At 43.1% G+C, this 18,587-nt stretch overlaps 1 protein-coding gene across 1 annotated transcript; it reads right to left on the minus strand.

The window, feature by feature from the left end:
- Positions 1-5,398: 5,398 nt before the first annotated feature.
- crmp1 (collapsin response mediator protein 1) lies at positions 5,399-16,959 on the minus strand. The gene is made up of 14 exons (XM_069665691.1): positions 16,574-16,959; positions 14,719-14,807; positions 14,289-14,473; positions 13,782-13,946; positions 13,204-13,265; positions 12,989-13,069; positions 12,070-12,138; positions 11,861-11,981; positions 11,597-11,753; positions 10,062-10,203; positions 9,798-9,968; positions 8,474-8,653; positions 6,779-6,944; positions 5,399-6,631 (listed from the first exon to the last, which is right to left on the minus strand). Exons 1-14 carry the CDS (start codon positions 16,922-16,924, stop codon positions 6,540-6,542), a joined length of 2,031 nt encoding a protein of 676 aa, XP_069521792.1. The 5' UTR covers positions 16,925-16,959; the 3' UTR covers positions 5,399-6,539.
- Between the last annotated feature and the right edge of the window lie 1,628 nt (positions 16,960-18,587).

The following is an 18,587-nucleotide window of genomic DNA, read 5'->3' on the forward strand; positions in this document are numbered from 1 at the left end:
CAAAAAAATCAGGACGCTTTGGATTAAAGTATCAGCTTAATATAATGTCATTTAATGTTATGTGTCCTCTTTGTCCTCTTTGTCTTCAGAGGAACCGCTGAGATTGTGGTCCCCAGAAAGTATGAAAAACCAGTCGGAGTGTGTGTGTGTGTGTGTGTGTGTGTGTGTGTGTGTGTGTGTGTGTGTCAGAGTATACATGTCTCTTTGTGGCTGATGACCTACAGGTGCTGATGTGTTATTTGCTGTTTGAAGTGATTGCAGAGGTGTGCCTCATCAGTGACAGTCGACAGCTTCAGGCTACAGAAAGACCTGAGATAAATCTGCCCCTCCCCCTCTCTCTCTCTTCTGTTGAGTGAATGGACAGCTAGTCAGCTGGTGTGTGATTTAACTACTAATTGAAAAAGTTTTGGTGTGTGGAGAAGTGACAGCTTTGAGCTGATGTTGTGACAGTTGTGATTTGTGGGCAGGTATTCGGCAGCTTGAGGCTATAATTGTGAAGTTTGTAATTACTTGTATAAATTAGTAAATAGCACACTATAAAAATTTGCAGAGCTAGTTTTTGTGGGGAAAGGTCAGAGGGAGTACATCTTTTAACTATTCATGAACCATCTTCCATCCATCTCCAGTCTAAGCCTCAAGAACCTACTTGACCTTTAAACAAAGCTCAACATGGACCCCCACTGGACAGAGGGGGTATTACAGCCTGAGTGTCATGCAGCGTGTTAGAAGTCCTCCAGTTTATTTCACTTATCTTTATAGCAAAACGACTTTGGTTCATAGCCTGCTGTGAAAAACACTATTAATCAGCCAGTTTAAGAGAGTCAGTAATGTTTCATCATTGGATTTATTAAGTCCCAACATCTTTAAATCTTTATAGAATGAAGCCGTTACGACGAAGCTCAAACACTTAAGGTCAAACTATACTGAGATCGGTCGGCCTACTGAAGGTTATTTGTGTTTTAGATTAACAAATGTTGCATTAAACAATTGAAACACATTGTACATTGCTCTTCATTAGAAAAGGACCAGAAATATATTGTTGACAATGTTCCATGAAATCAAATATATATATTTCAGGTGACCAGACTTTGTAAACTTAGCAGCTGTTTGTTTTAGATTGAAAGTCTTTCACAATAAATCTGCATTCAGAAGATAAATATGGTGTTGTTTTGTGTATATAGTATCTGGATGCAGCCCAACAAGGCGCCATACAGGGACCCGAGGGACCGCCAGTGATAGAAGAACAGCACAGCTGGCTCTGTAATGTGCTTGGATGCAGTCAACCTCTCTGTTATTTCCAAACAGCAGCCTGTTCCTTTCAAGGGACAGGTAGTCTGTGCATTGTTATGGCACCTGTTCAGACTTCTGTATGCCCTCAACACACACACACATACACACAGCTGCTGTTTTCCAACTCTTTCCATTCCTGTGATTTCATGACCTGCTCCAGAAAACAGAAAATGTGCATAAATTTCAGTCTCACAGGCTGGATATTACATTCCTTTGGTTTGCTCCCAGAGCAGATGGCAGCAGCAGCATGCAGGTCTCTGTTGGGTCTCTATGAAGGTGATGTTGTCTGGAATCAGTTCATCTGTAGTAGAAGCGAGGAAATGCTCCTTTCAAATACACAGTCTTTATGTTATAAATAAAATATACGGCTGAAGGCACAGAGAGGATTCACAGGGAAGAGCTCATAGCTGCTGATATGTCGGACTATGTGGTATTAATACTCAACAATGCATTAAGGGATGTTTTTAACCTTTTGCCATGTAAAGAGACATGATTGAAAATTAGCTTATATTTCTGATAGAAGTACAAATAAAGTGTAATTAATGTTGGGAATGTAACCAGGATAATGTAACAAATAAACTGTGTCACTGTTTATGAAATACAACCAATATTACTAGCCAACAGTTTGATGTGATACTCATATTTATATTTATGCAGCGAGCGAATCAGGAGTGGGACCAATTTGTAACAAACCAAACCTCCAAAGACTTCTCCTTCGAGAAAACTCTTCGAGCCATTTTGCCAGATGAAACGTGAAAATTAAACAAAGTAAATTGGCTGTTATTGTCAAGGACCACGATAAAAGGAAACATTCATCAGGGACAACAGATGGGTGGAGATATACTACAGTTGTTGCATAATTCATTATATACAGTCTTTTGACACATTGAGAGTGACGCCTTTTCCAGCCTATAACAAGCGGACGACTACAGTTTATAACAAGATGATATTTGTTATTCCATTTTGAGACTTTGCTTTTCAGTTCACTTGTGACAATTTGCCTGTAAGAGTTCGATTCAGTGTTCTTGAGTACAAGTGAAAATGTTGGTCACATAGCGATCACATCGTGCGCTCAGCATTGGGGCTCTTTCTCTGAAGAACATCCATCGCTTTATGCACTTCAGCTTTCCACTCATGCACTATTTAAATCATTATTTTATTCACCATTCCAATTATTTAAACCTTGTATTACCCGTTTCATAGTTAAAACTTTAAAAATAAGACCACTGGAAGTGCCTCGGCTTCTCGACTTTAACTACAACATTTACGGCCGTACCTGATCATTAATGATAGCCATTAGAACTTTTATTAGTCTGTGAATCACTTATGCTAATCTTACTTATTAGCCTGCAAACCGCACTGAGGTTATGGCCTGAGGTTATGTGTTTTTGCAAAGTAAGCAGAGTAAAACTACAAGACCTTTTATAGCTGAATTATTAAACAAATATCCTCTGAGAACATTAAAGAGCTTAATGTTTAAACACAGTTAAATGTGCTGAAAAGAGAGAGATATGGATAAAGTGTCACCTGGAATGTAACATAAATCTATTATCTACCATGTTTTAACTTGGTTCTTTGACTGAACAATCTTCAACCTCTATGTATATGTAGTTTTTATCCAAAATGTTGTCTGCAAGAAAGAATTAACAATCAGTGCCTCTCATGTTAAATAATTCAAGTCGATTTGTCAGTCTTTGAATTTCTGAAATGAGGCTATAAACAAGTTTATCATGTCTCAGCTTCCTTATCAACATCAAACTGTCGATGTCTGTCCCTCTAGTATGTGGTTTCAGTTTATATGGATTCATCCTTCACACCACAAACTTTTAAATGCTTCAACACATTTGTCATTTTAAGACTTGACTCCTCACTACCAAAACATATGGCTGCCATACATTTACCACTGAATACTGATCCTTGTGGTCATAACTACGGTGGCCCTGAAGTGCAAATCACAACGGCAAATCAGAAAACACAACTACATGAACCAAACCGGAAAAGGTAGCTACCCTCGGGCGACATGAAACGTCGCTGATTGGTCCGTCCTTTGAACCGGAAGGACATGGTTTACATGTTATGAAAATATGAGCGCCGCCAGTGACAACATACTTGCTGCTATTTAAGTTTACTTTGATGCAGGACATAGATATGACGTGATACTGGATATGCAGCCTTTTCCCACAATCACTGCAGGAGTTCGGTTTTTCCTCGAACTCTTTGCCACAATTTTAGCAATACATCGCGGCGTGTGCCTTTCATTCCGTTTGACTGGCGGTGTTGTCCTTCCGGTTCAAAGGACCACCAGTCCAATCAGCGACGGTTCATGTCGCTTGAGGGTACCTACCTTTTCCGGTTTGGTTAATGCCGTTGTGTTTTCTGTTTTGCCGTTGTGATTTGCACTTCAGGGCCATCGTACATAACCCTCAAAAACAACAATTTATCACAACAAAAGAATAATAGGAAAAACTTAATATTTAAAAGTTTTAGGAAATTGGTGCAAGTTCTAGTGAGTTTTATCAGCATGCAAATCACATTTCTTATTAAATTTCAACCTGTGCTCGTCTCTGACGGCACAAAGAGTGGAAACATTTGGACTTTAAAGGACGAGCGTGTACGATCAGGGATTCACAGAAAGGGAATATAAAATTCCTAAGTACACTTCTTTAGTGTTTGACTACCTGAAACAGGATGATTGTTTGTATTTGACTGTAGAACGAGCTCTTTATATCTACAGGAGTGGGATTTGGTTCACAAAGTCGACTATTTTGCACCTCCATGTTTCTACAGAATGCCTAATGGACCGTGAATGTATTCTTCCATTCATTCCTTTTTAAGCTCAGTGGCGCATGAAGCCAAAAAAGTAAGACTAAATGACCTGGATCCTCCGGATAGAGAAGCTATCCAAGTGTATGTAGTAAAAAAAATAGATGTACTTAAAACGATCTTTCTGCCGCTTTATATACATCTGTTTTATGACTTAAGTTGTCACGGCACACTATCTTCCTAATGGCTATCCTTTTTGGCTGAAGGAGGATGTTGCAGCTGAGGAAATGCTTGTGAGTGTTTTTTTGTTTCAAGTAATGTCCGCATGTTCATGATACAAATGAAGCATCAACACAAGCACTGACGTGATGGGTTGGAGCACAGAGAGCGAGGTACCTGGGTGAAGAGGCACAGGGTGGGGAGTCAACAACAGGTGATGGGATTGTGTCTCTATCTGGATGACTGTGTGTTAAACCCTTATTGTCATAACTGAAGCACTTGGAATTTAACCTGGGAAACCTTATTGGCAAACACAATGTGTGCCAGAGAAATTCTGCAAACAGAGATGCATGAGACATTGCATGAGAAATTACTTAATGTGTCTGAATCACATTGATAGTCAGAGCCACACATAATATTTAAGTTAAGGTGGTGTTTAATTTCCAGGAAGGAGGATGTTGCAGCTGAAAAAATGCCTCAATAGAGGACGGACCGTCGATGTCCACTTTGGTTACCGACTTGTGTTTCAAGTAATTGTCCACATGTTTATGATGCAAATGAACTCAAGCACTGATGCGATGTGTTGGAGCACAGAGAGCGAGGTACCTGGGTGAAGAGCATCGAAGAGGCGCCGGGTGGGGAGTCAACAACAGATGGGCCTATTTACCTTTAGCCTGGCAGCCAAATGCTTAACCCAAAGGAATTATATGCATGGGCAACAGAGCCCTGGAAGGCCTAGACGAGAGCTGGTATACATTTGCAGTGACAAAGTAGAAGGGTAAAAGTCTTTTAGGGTCGTTGCGCATCGCATAAAGGACCAGGAAGTTATAATTACAGTTTGGTCACTATCTCAGCAGACAAACATCTTCTCTAGAGGGGGCCTTTCAGAGAGTTTCACGGCCACCTTAGGTACTCTTACACTCTTAGAAGTGGGGTGAGGGATGTGGTTTTCACTTGGTTGTAATCTGGAAATGTTCCTTTAGAACACCATTAGATGTGATTGTGTTTTATCTGGATGATTGTGTGTGGAACCCTTACTGGCACACATAATTTATAGTGAGCGCTGCACATAAAGTGTTTAAGTTAAAGTGGTATTTAACTCCCAGGAATGTTAGTTATACCATCATTTTTGACAACAGTCAAGTCTTTATTGATCATTAGTGGTTCCATCGGAGACAACAGCAACAAAACAGAGCGGCATAGAGACACTAAATGTACCAAGGAAACATCCAGAGTCAATAGAATGAAATAAAAAAGGTTTAAAGAGCGGGGGTGGGAGCTGAAGCCCTTTTACAGCAGTGAGTTGCACATGTCATTACAACAAAGATCTATTTTTTTTGCATGAAAACTATCGCACACATCTTAAAGTCTGACTGTGAAACTCTATCGTGTAGGAACAACCAGCTAGTTTCATATTGCCACAGCTGTGTTTGTATTCGTTTCAACTGCTCGTCTACTTTACAGAAGAGTATAGACACATTTGCATATAGTATCTGACGGTGGAGTCGAAGTTGCATCGCTTTTATTTGAAGTTCACAGTAACGTAATGTGTTTTGAAGCTCGGAACAGCTGGCTCTATCCACAGTGAATGTCATTATGTGCTCAAAGCAAACATTTACCAGTATAAGAGTATGTCTGAGCGGCTGAATACAAATGTGCCTCGAGTACAATTTTAAGTGATCCTCCATTGGAACAATAAACCACAAGTAGTGCAACACCGAGAGACGCGTCCATGCAATATGTATAACCGATCCACTCGAGCCACATTACAACAAATATTGCTAAAGGTGTGAAAAAATTCTTCAGCTGCCCACCAAACGGGAGGAAAGGAGCACCAAGTCTGAGCAGACCCACACAGTAAGAGGACGAGGAGGGGTAAGGAGGAAGTCATGCTCACAGGAAAGGAGAGAACGGCATGAGCTAACACTGGGTTGACATTTGGGTGCTTAGAGGGGGGTCCAACACCAGATCTGTGTGTGTGTGTGTGTGTGTTTGTGAGTGCCCCGATCGTGAGTTTGTCATATTTTCAAATGACTGTGTTGATTGTAATTCACACTCTTCTTTGATTGGAAGTATTTCTGTGCTTCGGACTCAAGGCAAACTGATCAAAATCATAATGGTCTAAAAAGAGCGTGTCGCCATTGTAACAGAAAGATACAATGGTTTTCATTCATGTCAGAGTGCTCACACTCTCAGTCATACACTCGCACACACTGGAGAGGTGAAACCCCCACAACAAACACACTTTGTGCACAGTCAAGTGTTTTTTAACCAAGGCTGGTGATGTTGGAGCGGCCACCAGGGGGTGCTACAATACGGTGGCCAGACCGACGAGGGATGTTGTCATCAATCTGTGCCCCTAGAAATGACGACAAAATGTAAGTTTTAGATTAATTTACTCAAATATATGAACCCTTTTCAGGATACATAAAGGGTTTTGTAATGCATCTACTATCTGCTGTATATGCTTTATATTCATTCCAACAACTATTATAGTTTCTGTTACCTGACAGGCTGAAGTTGGACTGGTGCAGGTTGCGTATTGGCGGTGGCTGGTGAGAGGTGGGGGAAGTTCTGGCCGACGGAGAGGGAGTGATATATTTAGGGGTTGGAACGACATCATACACAGGGCCGTCATACATCCCACGAGTAACGCCCTGTTTGTTCTTCACCTGGAAAGTTAACACACAGAGATACAATAATAAAGCAAGCTATTAGTCACAGACAGAAAATGGCCAGTAACTCCCCAGTCAGCTTAAGTACTTATTGGCTCATTTGTATGTGGCAGTGATGATAGAATGAACCGTACAGATTACTGTAAAATGTGATGTGTAAGATCAAAAGGACAAGTTCATTAAGCTCGGTAAAATGGGTATATTTTTCATGGAAAAGCCTTTTTTTAACTTATATTTCTCTCATAAATTCTGACTAAAGTTTGAAACCACATCCTTGCCTCAGTTTTTCTAGAACAAGAATGCACAATAGCAATTATTAGACCATGGCAAGTAATAGTTTTGTGTTTGGATGTGTAAGATTTGTACCTTTTTAATTGGTCTGCTTACTGAAAAAAAAATTATCTGTTTGTCATATGATCAGATTTGTTTTGCTTTTTAGTATCTATTTTTTTCCAAGACGGACTATTAGGGCCACTTTAAAGTAAAGTTAAAAAAAATCTGAGATCATGGGAATAAAGTCGTAATATTTTGAGAATAAAGTCATAATTTCATGAGAATAAAGACATAATATTACAAAATTAAGTTGTATTTTAGGCAGAAGAGCAGCCAGCTGCCTGAGCTGAAGTCACGAGTCATTTTCAAATAAAATCACTTTTCAGAGTCCTGATACAAAGTGGTGCTGATGTGCCAAAAGATTCCGTATTCCGTATTGGTGAAACCTATACTGAAGTATTGTCATATAAAGCTGTGTAATGAGCTTGTGCATTACTATGAGGAGATCTACTTCACACGTTCCTCATGTTAGTGCAGGCAGCTCGCTACTCCTCTGATATTGACCGCCATAATAACATGCTAACAATAGCTGAACATTACGAATTAATTCTGGTAATCGCTGATTTTTGGCTGACCGCTGGGGTCAGCCCTACACAGGGGTCTGTATGTGACCGACTGAGTCACTGACTGACTGACTGACTGACTGACTGAGTGATGGTTGGACCTTCACTGATGCGACTCTCTGTCTATACGGCTCTGGATACTTTGTTCAGGGAGTAGGCAGGGCTGCTCCTCCGCTGCTCGTTCACTGTCCTCACCTATGTCCGCAGCGCGCACCTGCTTTCAAACACGTTGTCATTGGCCTCATAAGGACAGTCCTTGCAACACGTTGCCTACAAAAGCGCACATTGACCTGATGCAGTCAGCCACATACTAGGTTTTGACCTAGTCTAGTTTTTTCTTTAATGTGGCCCTAACACTCCGTTTTTTCAGAAAATGAATGCCCATCTTAATAAAGGTACTGTAAGAAGTACATGTATTATTTCATATATATATTAGATGGCTGCACATAAATAAAACCAAACCACATAAAACAGACAATTATTAATCACTGTCTTTGAAATGTCTTCTTAAATGAGTTTTGACAGCAGATACAAAAGAAATAGTGCCACTATTTTAATTGAAAATATTTCCAAATGTCACATTTTTAATACAGTTGGGAAGATGTATGTATCATCATCAGTGTACTGTACCTCGTTCCTGAACTTAACACGCTGGTAAGGAAGGTCAGGAAAGTGTTTGCGGGGAATAAATCGCCCGGTACCCTGCTGAACCTGCAGCTTGCCCTCCTCATAAACAACCCGACCTTGACTCAACACCAGCGCCGGACCCCCACGGCACTCCATACCCTCAAAGATGTTGTATTCTGCAGCCTGTGTGCAGAGGACATGTAAGACAAAGAGGGGAAAGAGAGAATTAGGCAAATGAACAAGAGAGAGCTCTCTCATTTCCCCCCCACACCATTTAGAGCTCTGATACCCTTCACTGTCTCACTCCACTGCCCTGTTTCAGCAAGCATTGTATCAGAAGGCTTAATAAATGCAGTAAAATGCAGCAGCTGAGAAGATGGGGGATGAATAAATGAGAAGCTTGGGGCGCATAGCGAGAGTTTGAATACAGGGGGATGGGTATAAAGATGGTAGCAAAGAATGGGTGAGGGGTGAAGGGGGATTATAACCTAAAGCTGGCAGCAGTCTGGATTAGGGTGTGTGAGAGGAGCAGAGCAGACTGAATACATTAACTACTGCCTAATATCTTCACTGTATTGTGTCACATTGCTCAAGGCCAATATTCACTTCTCAGGCCATTCTGCTGAGTATAAGTGCATCATTTTGTCTTGAAATCTAAGGGTTGGTGACCTGAACTGCAAAAAGAAGACCCAATATGGTTGCTTGTTTATTTCTTTTTTGGGGCATGTCACCAGGAAAAGAGCCATAGTCCTATTTGTCTCGGTTTTGAAATATCAGTCACTTACATTTCTGATTCCACCCCAGTACAAAGGGGGTAAATTGAATCTTGCTCATGCTAACCATGGTAAAAAGGATTAAAAACAAGATGTGAAAAGCTTTCACTACTTTCTATTGAAGAAATGTTAATGATATTACAAGATAAATCCTAAATATATAAACAGCATTTCTTTAAACATACCCTATAACCTTAATTACCAGGTTTTGTATGCAATGTGAAGCCTTTATTGTAATATTCTGACACTGTCACATACTGTTCAATATAGCATCATAGTAACACCCGGCTTGAATGAAAATTATATTCCCTTTTAAGAGTGAATTTCTGTTTCTGTCTCTTGATTTTAATCCTATTTCACACCCCACCATCTCCACATGGAACCCTCTTTCCTCCTGCTGCTTCTCCCCTGCCTCCCCTCCTTTATGTGCTACAGCTCCTTTAACTAAAACAGTTTTTGAAGATTAGAATATTTTTTTAATTACCCAATTATTCTTTTTTTAATTATCCATCTTATTAGCTTGAGTTTTTTAATATTTTTAGTTTTGTTCTCACCGACTGCTGGAGTTTAGCCGTGATGGTTTTCACGCTGTCAGGGTCCCAGATGACGATGTCAGCATCAGAGCCCACCGCTATCCGGCCCTTTCGCGGGTACAGGTTAAAGATTTTAGCAGCGTTGGTAGATGTGACCGCCACAAACTGGTTTTCATCCATCTTCCCCATGGCCTTAGAGACAGAGAAGTGGATGTTTAGTTGGGTGCACATATCTCACACTAACAGCTACACAAAAGACACACAGACATCATCATCATCGCTCACCACGGTCTTGTCCCAGACAAAACCCATTCTCTCCTCCACTCCGTTGGTTCCCTCTGGGATCAGGGTGAAGTCATCTTTACCGATTGCCTTCTGGGAAGTGCTGTACGTGCAGTGAGCGCTGCCCACCACCTGGAGGTCCCCACTGTATCAAGGCAACAAAATGATATGACATCACCAGCAGTCGTTTAACGATGCCGTTATTGACTTGTAATTAACTTGTGTTTTAATGCCTGGAGCTCTTGGATGCGGGCAGATGGTCTGTTTCAGGACATTTGGCTGCAAAAATCAGCTGGGCAAAAGCCACAGTCAGGCGATCATGAGTTAGACATTTCTACTATTAGCCACCAGGTGTCCTCGTTGAGTGTTTAAGTAAAAGTACAAGTCATGTTTGGTGGCCTGAGGCAGACAAAAACAGCCAGATGAAACAGCCAGATTGGTGCAACACAGCTGCAGTACCAGTTCCTAAGGCCATAAGTAGATCACGTCACAAAGATACACTGCATTATTGAAAAGCCATCAACATATATTCTGACTTCACCCCTGATTTTCACAGAGAAAGAGCTGTGATTACTGAGGCCTTTTATTCATCAGTTAATTACTGTGATTTCTTTGTGATAGTGAGCTGTGGGATCATCGCCCCAGTGCCATGAGAGTGGTTATTATAGAAATAATTGCACTCCCTGAAATGTGAGAAAACAGTTTCTCTTTTGTTCCCACCTCTGAAAAAAGAACCTAAAAATACACCCTGTCGCCTCAGCACAAGCTCAAACACCACAGCAGTATCACACCACCGGCGTGACAGCACGGACCCACCCTGAGAAGCTGGAGTTGCAGACGAAAAGGTGGAGGAGGAGGAGGGAGGAGGAGGAGGAGGAAGAGGAGCAGGAAGGCAGTTGGTAGCCAAGGCAACAGATGATGAAGGATTCTAGTTCCTGTGCTATTTATGGAATCGGGGGCAGTCAAAATTGTACAGCAGGATGATCTGTGCATTGTGTATGTGCGTGTGTGGGAGGGTGTGTGTGCGTTTAAAGTGAGAACTGAGGTGGGTTTGGTCTGGTCCACTTCATCCCTCTCTATGATGCTCATGAGTTAATCACTTGCAAATGATATCTCTGATGATGTCTCTTACACCTCCTTCTTTCTGCCCTCTCTCTCTTCATGCATACACCTTTACTGTTACTCTTCTTCTCCGAAGCTGGTCTGACATTGTGTTTTACACTCACAGTTGTTTGTGGCATGAGTACCAAACTAATACCAAAGGAAAAACAGGGAGAGTTAGATCCTTGTAGGTATGTCCTTTGCTGTCATCCAGCTGATTTGCATTTCACTTTCTGCAGAGGTTACAGCTAAATTTAGCACTTTGTCTGCCCTCACTCTGCATTAATTAGAGACATTTTTACATATCCCCGTGTACATGAAACAAACTGTCGGCTACATCTTTGGGGATGATTTCAGAGCACAATCATCACACACTGTACAAAAGTCGGGCCTTGCATTAAAAAGAGACTTGCATTTAGTCGAGCTTTAAGACGTACCAGGCCAGCAGTGTGTGGAGGTGGTCTGGGGTTGTGGGGTCAGGACTCAAAGGTGGAGAGGTCACATAGGCAGCAGCTTTGGCCCAGTTCTTGCTCCAATAGTGAGAGCCATCAGTCGCCAAGCTGGCTGTGATTGGCTCTCCAAAAACTACAGAACCTGGTTGGGAAGAGCAGCATTTTAAAATCCATACTGGCCATGAGCACAGCAAGAAAATGGAAGCAGACACATGAAACAATTTGAAGAGTGATGAAAGAGAGGCTGACCTTTCCTGCGAGCCTGGGTGATGGTGTCGGCTGCACTCTTGCTCATCACCTTGGTGATGTACACAGGACAGTTCACGCGGTTGCCGAGAGTGATGGCACGGAACACCGCCTCCGCCTCCAGCTGCATTGACAGGAAGCAAAGAAGAGTTTAAAACCAATGGATGGACGGAGGAATGGGTGGATAGAGGAGTGTGCAAATGTGACGTCACCTCTTCAGGACGACTCAGAGGATGGCCTTCAGGCCCGGTGATCCCCATCCCCAGGATTTTTGTCTGTTCCTGTAAGACAAATGAAAATCATCTCCCTGCCACAATAACCATCAGCATATCATGCTATACTTGTCAGATCATGTTTTACCCACAGGAAACACTTTACAGTGCTTTTGCTGGAACCTAACGGCTGTGAAAAGAAAATCTCATGGTCTGTCGTGCTGTCAAAGAAAATGAAGTGTGCATTGTAATCTGAAAATGTTGATGCACAGTGAGGAGGTTTGCTGGCTACAGCTGTGCTTCTGACAGCGCTGTCTGCAGAACAGCAGCCTTTGGATAAAAACCAGACCCCCAACCCCTTCTGTTACTATTTCTTTTCTTGTTCTAAAGAGGGTTGGTGCTTCTATAATAGTTAATCACACATTTAGATGAACAAGTATGTCATTATTAATAATCAGCTTCCCCATTAACATCCATTACGCTCATTTATATTCACATACATCATCGTTTTTTCCCCCTTAATCAGGACCATTATCTCCACGCTTACAACTACTACTTTTGATCACCTCTGTCACCATCATCATCACCTTCACTCTCACCATCTTAATCACCATTATCATCATTAGTATAATAACGGTCAACAGCAATGGTGGCCTGCGTTAAACCTGTCATACCCGGCAGCAGCAATATTATTAATCCTCTCGCTCTCTCTATGCGAGCTGGGATGTTATATAACAAGAATATCTCGCAACTGCAGTGCAGCTATAAAAGTAAAATATTGATTTTGTTCAGCCATTAAATGTTGTTGGTTATTTTAACACTGTAAATTGCTGTGGCTGGCGGCAGAGTAAAAACAGGTTATGAGGGTGTTAAGAGAGACACAAAGAGACAAAAATAGAGGAGCTAATGCAGCACTTACCTGAGCAATCAGGTCTCCATTTTCAGCATGAACTAACACCACAGCGCCCAGCTGCTTCAGGAAGGAGAAAGCCTCGTACAGCTGAAGGTGGGATGAGTCCAAAGAATGAAAGAGTGATTAATAGCACAAGAAAGGAGCGACGAGGCACATATTTAAAGGATGAAATTGGTAATTGTTACGTGTGTTCGTGCAGTTCTAGTGGTTATAAGAAGTACCTGAGAGTCTGACATCTGGTATACGTCCTTGTAAGCCATGAACACTTGGAAGGAGTTGATACCTGACAACAGAAGAACCAATGATTTTATCCATGACAAGAAGGTCATAAAGGAAATGTAGCAACAAGAAAAAAGACTTGCTGGTGGGAGTGTAGCCGAGATATTGTATCATGAATTGTAATAAATAATGAATGAAAGTCAAGAAACTGATCCACAGAGCTTGTTTATGTCTGGCATCCCAGCCAAGAATTACAACTCTCAACCTTATTTATGGAAGCAGTTGGTCACACAAGCAGCTGCCTTGGCTCGGTTTCTGCATTATATTGTAGCTTTCCCAAAAGAAAAGTGATTTTTTACTTAAAACAGATTACAAGCAACATTTATACACTGCCACCATGACAGCTTTGTCATGACAACAATGGATTTCCTCTGTGCCTTCACTCTAAGAGGATTCAACACTGGGCCAAATTGTTTCTAAATCTGTCCCTATTGTTTCTGGGAAATGGGTCCAAAATGGGGAACTGAAGAACGGATTACAGCAGTGACCACAGCTCTCGAATTACTTAAAACTGATGTACCTTTGTCATGCACCAGCAGCTCCAGCTCATCTTTAATGGTCTCATTCCACTGAGGGATGTCCACATGCAGCGAGTAATCACAGCACGCCTTCTTATCTGCAGCCTCCTGCCAGAACTCAAAGGCCTCCAGCAGGCTGTCCCCAGGCTCGGGGGTCACATGGTCAACTGATGGAGGGATCAAAGGTTAAGATGAGAACTTTTTTTTTAAAGCTTAATAATATGTGGTCACATATGCAGGTGCTCTAATCTCGCTGCATTTGAGTCCAAGGCAAATTTCCCCACCAGGACAATAAAGTGTATCGTATTGCATCATATCGTATTATATCGTATCGTGCCGTGCCGTGCCGTGCCGTGTCGTGTCGTGTGGTATTGTATCGTATCATATCGTGTTGTGTAATGTTGTCATGTCAAGTCGTACCATGTAGAGTGGTGTCGAGTCGGGTTGAGTCGGGTAGTGTGGTATCATGTAGTGTCGTGTTAGTATCGTATCCAGCCACCCATACTCACTGATCATGGTGGTGCCCCCTGCAAGTGCAGCCTTGGTGCCCTGGAGGAAGTCATCGACAGGCTGTGTGCCCAGGAAAGGCTTCATCAGACAGGTGTTGACATCAATTCCCCCTGGTATCACCATGAGACCGTTAGCCTCGATCACCTTGACACCCCCTGGTACAACCAGATTCTCTCCCACCTGCCTGCCAAGGATAAGGTGCGTAAAGAAACAAAGGGTTGGGTGACAGGGAGGTGAAGGGACAAGGAGGGATGTCGTGTAGGAATTTATGGGTGTGGATGAAAAGGGGTTGTGCAGGATGAGGAAATGGAATGGGGCATAAACAGAAAAAGGAAGTTAAATCATTAATGACTGCAGATCCACAATGCTCACATCTATATTTGTATGCCTCTGCAGTTCTTTGACATTATCAACTCGTTATATACGCACTTGATGAGTCCATCCTCAATGTAGACATCTGCATAGACAGACTGGTCATCATTGACCACTCGCCCTCCTTTGATCAACAGCCTTTCACTCTGCAGGGGAGAGGTATAGAGAGAGAAAGAGGGAGAGAGGGGAGGAAGGGAGAGGTAGAGGAGGGATTGAATTCAATCCTGACATTTGGACATATTGCACAATCACTTATGTAATCCATGACTTTATTCCATAGTACAGGGGATGAGGGTGGGAATAAATGCATAGTCAAGCTATGGCTGTTCACGCTAATATTAGTGCTGTTTGCTCTCTTAACAATAATTGTATCTGGGATTAGATTTACAGTATTAGAATCAAATAGTGAATATTTTGAAGCATGGCCGTTAGACTAGCACATTTTTCTCAGACTCCATGCATCCTCACCCTCTACCACCATGGAGGATGCCTGGCAACAGCATAAGGAAGATGTTATGTCGCCATGGCAACCAGTGATCATCCATGGTTCAGATGACAGCAACAATTCTCAACACTTTGGACAATAGGTAAAATGTGAATACAGTCTGATGTGTGATTTTCTGTCTCCACCATGAATTTCATTATGGTTAGGTTACATTAACTGTATGTTCTGGATTAAGTGGCATTATACTATAATAGATGACAGGGTTTCTGAATCATGCATGCTTTTACATATCTGGAAATAGATAGATAGCATCTTTGCACAGATCCAGTATGTGTTATTTTATACCAGCCCGTGTCCTGTGCGACTCCTGGTTCGACCGTCAAACCAACCGAGTTAATCCCTGTGACAGGCAGCGAGATTACACAACACTGTCCGACCCTGAGCCAGAACAAGCGCCCAGTTTGACACAGACATTGAGAATTGACTTGTCATCTCTGTTTCTTGGGTTTGCTGTTTCACTCAGGAGAAACTGTAGATGGCCCTTCTGCACTTTCCGCCTCACTAAGAATTTAATCCCCAGTCCGCCGGCATTGGCAGCAGGGATTTGCATATAAACGGAGAGCTTCTCCGGCCAGGGCTGATCAGGCCGCCGGGTCTCTTACCGTCAGGTGGGGGATGCTGTTCCTCCCCTGGTAACCGGTCCCAGACATGCTCCCTCTGTCTCCCTGCCCCCGGGCTGTCAACTCAGAAGCAGCTTGCGATGACTCCTGCGCCCTGCGCTGCACTCTGCGCCCCCTTTGCCTCCCTTAATGTGGATTCGTTACTGTTTCCGCGTGTGCGAGAGGGACAGCGATGAATCCGCCGCCGTACGGCTGCGTAGGGATGCGTGGAGCGCGCGCTGTGATTGACAGGTGACGATCCTCTGCGTGCGCGCGCGCGGAAAGCGAGCGTTTTCTCGGTGGCGTTCACGGTACTGAGAAAGACTGTGCAGCTCACATCCCCTTCACGCGCGCACACAAACAAACAATACAGCGAGGGATCCTGTGTGTCGCTGTCCAGTTCAGCACCACAGACCAAGATAAGCGTCATTGTATCGACGTGCCTGAGCATTTGCATCTTTTTGGAACATTTTGTTAGAGCTACGTAGACGTAAACCAAACTGTCCAAACGGCAATGCACCACAAAAGTTCATCATTTATGCAGTAAGTATTTGTCCAGGAATAACTCCTGAGGGGTTAGGAATTTATAAAGCGACAGTTCTGGTCTTTCAAAATGAGGCCCACGCAACATATTTTTCCTATTAAATATGAACATTGTTCTTTCCCTGAATAGCAAATGCTTTTGTCTGTGAGCCTTTCTGCTACATTCAACGTTTTCAACGCCAATATTTATCTGAAAATCATCTGAATGTCTGCCGAAAAAAGACAGACAGGAAAAAAAAGCTATAGGTAAAATCTTCAGTCCTACCTCCCCGTTTGGGCTTCCATTCCCAGACAAAAATCGGACTTCCACACCGGGGCGTCCCTCGTCCCTCTCCCCGGAAGAGTTGGTCTGTGACCCCTCCCGGGTGTCGCTGGGCGTCTTTCCGACGGGGTCACCGCTGTCTAAGAGCCTCTCCCGGCTCCCGCTTCTCGGGGTGCGGCTCCCTTTCCTCCCTACCGCGTAGTTATCGAAGTCTATGGTCTTGCTATCAAACGCCCCCTCCACGGAGCTGAACATGCCGAAGCTCTTCCTCTGGTTCGGCCCGGTGGTGATCGGCCCAGCCAGGTAGACTGGCAGCTCATCCTCCCGGTTCCACGATCTCCTGCAGTCAGACATTGTGGCTTCCTCTCTCAGACGGAGACTCCCCCCAATCTGAGACGATGGAGACAGGAGCCTCGCTTGTTTTACGTCTAACCGGGTCACTGACAACCCCGCCTCTCGAGCGCGCGCTGATGCTGTGAACTGTGAAAAGCAGCTCTCTCCGGGCTACATAAGAATCCTGCCTCCTCACATAGACACATAAAACAGGTGAAATGATGCAGTGCTCCACTTCTAAAAGGAGGCGTGTCAGAGCGAACTGCTTTTAATATGAGGAGCTTAGTTAGTATCCACAAGCACAAACATACGCACAAATAAAAGGGGAGCAAGTCTCTAATGTGGGGGGTGGGGGTTGAGCATGATCTGGTCACACCATCAGCGGATTAAAGCAGCATGTCTCATCTTTTAACCCACATCTGGAGGGCTAGACAGACTGCATACTGCTCTGTGCATTCATGCTGTTGTCATGCAGGGAGGCCGTTCTATGTAGCAAGAATGAATGAGAAAAAAAAGTAAGGCTCCAGGCTGCAGCAGGTGCTTTTATTTCCACTGTGTCCAAGTGAGTGACCTCAAGAGATGTGAGAGCAGAAGTCCCAGGCAGCCACATATTGTCATGGCCCATAGGGACACTGGGTAAGGTCGAAAGAGGGAGAGAGGAAGAAGGTCTGAGCTGCCTTTTCAGCACTCGCGCAGGTGAACAGCTCCCACAGGAACAATGCACCAGAAACACAGCACCGGCAGAACACAGAGCAAGAGCCTGTTGACATGCATTACCCTGCACGGTGGCGTCACAATATGCTGTATTTAGGTGATTACTTAGTGTTTAATGGATCATCAATAAATTGTTAACCCATCAGTGACTTCATGTACATTTATATGCCACCAAATTAAAACAAAGGGGCTTTGAGAGATACGCCTCTGAGAGCATTAGAAGCTGTTTTTAACCAAACTGATGGTTGAATGCAAACCTCTACACGTTGCTGTACGATTAAAAAAAAACAGCCTCAAAGTAGTAGTAATGTCATTTCATGTCTATTAACTGTGAACTAATTAGCCTAATCGATGATGCATAACGCATTCACTTGTATCATTAACACAGTGACCTGTCAGCACTTATAAATAGCGAGCAGCAGAAATGAATGGCGTCTTGCACTGTTATTTCAAAGCGTTACCTTATTGGACCTTATTAGGTAAGTGTTGCTACCATATGGGAGAGAGTCAGACTCGATTAAGGGGAGGCCTCAACTGGAACCTCGTAATCTGCTTAAATGTTCCTGCTTAAACCGTCCCATTCTAATAACTGCACATGCGGACTATATTGGACATCAACAAAGAACTATTTTTTATTTTTTAACGTTTTACGCGAGGTTATATTAATGTTGAGTACAAAGAGAGAGGCGAGAATTTAAAAAACGTTTAAATAGGCAGGAGAAAATTCTCAAATATTTCAGTAAACTAACGGCCCCCACAGGTCTACGAAGCAACCACGCGCTACTAACCAATCAGATAAGTTGGCTGTTTGATTGACATGTATTTCTCCCTATCAGGGACGTGTCTATTTTAAGAGGGCAGGGTGTAATGTTGTGGTGTTGTTCTGCCAGACTAGACACTTGAGAGTTGGACCACAGTCAGTCTGAGTCTCTGGTTACGCGGAGCTGCATGGAGTGCGTGGAGCTCAGCA

This window comes from Semicossyphus pulcher, unplaced genomic scaffold, assembly GCF_022749685.1.
Source record: "Semicossyphus pulcher isolate SPU_LCO1_2020_fin unplaced genomic scaffold, fSemPul1.0.p SCAF_17, whole genome shotgun sequence".
In the NCBI taxonomy this organism is placed as follows: Eukaryota; Metazoa; Chordata; class Actinopteri; order Labriformes; family Labridae; genus Semicossyphus; species Semicossyphus pulcher.

Excerpts from the sequence above, each read along its gene's own strand:
- crmp1 (XM_069665691.1), bottom strand. The coding sequence starts at position 16,924 with ATGTCTGACTGCAGGAGATCGTGGAACCGGGAGGATGAGCTGCCAGTC. Across the intron at positions 14,808-16,573 it reads ATGGAAGCCCAAACGGGGAG|AGTGAAAGGCTGTTGATCAA; the intron begins GTAGGACTGAAG and ends TCTCCCCTGCAG. Across the intron at positions 13,947-14,288 it reads AGGGGGCACCACCATGATCA|TTGACCATGTGACCCCCGAG; the intron begins GTGAGTATGGGT and ends TCCCTCCATCAG.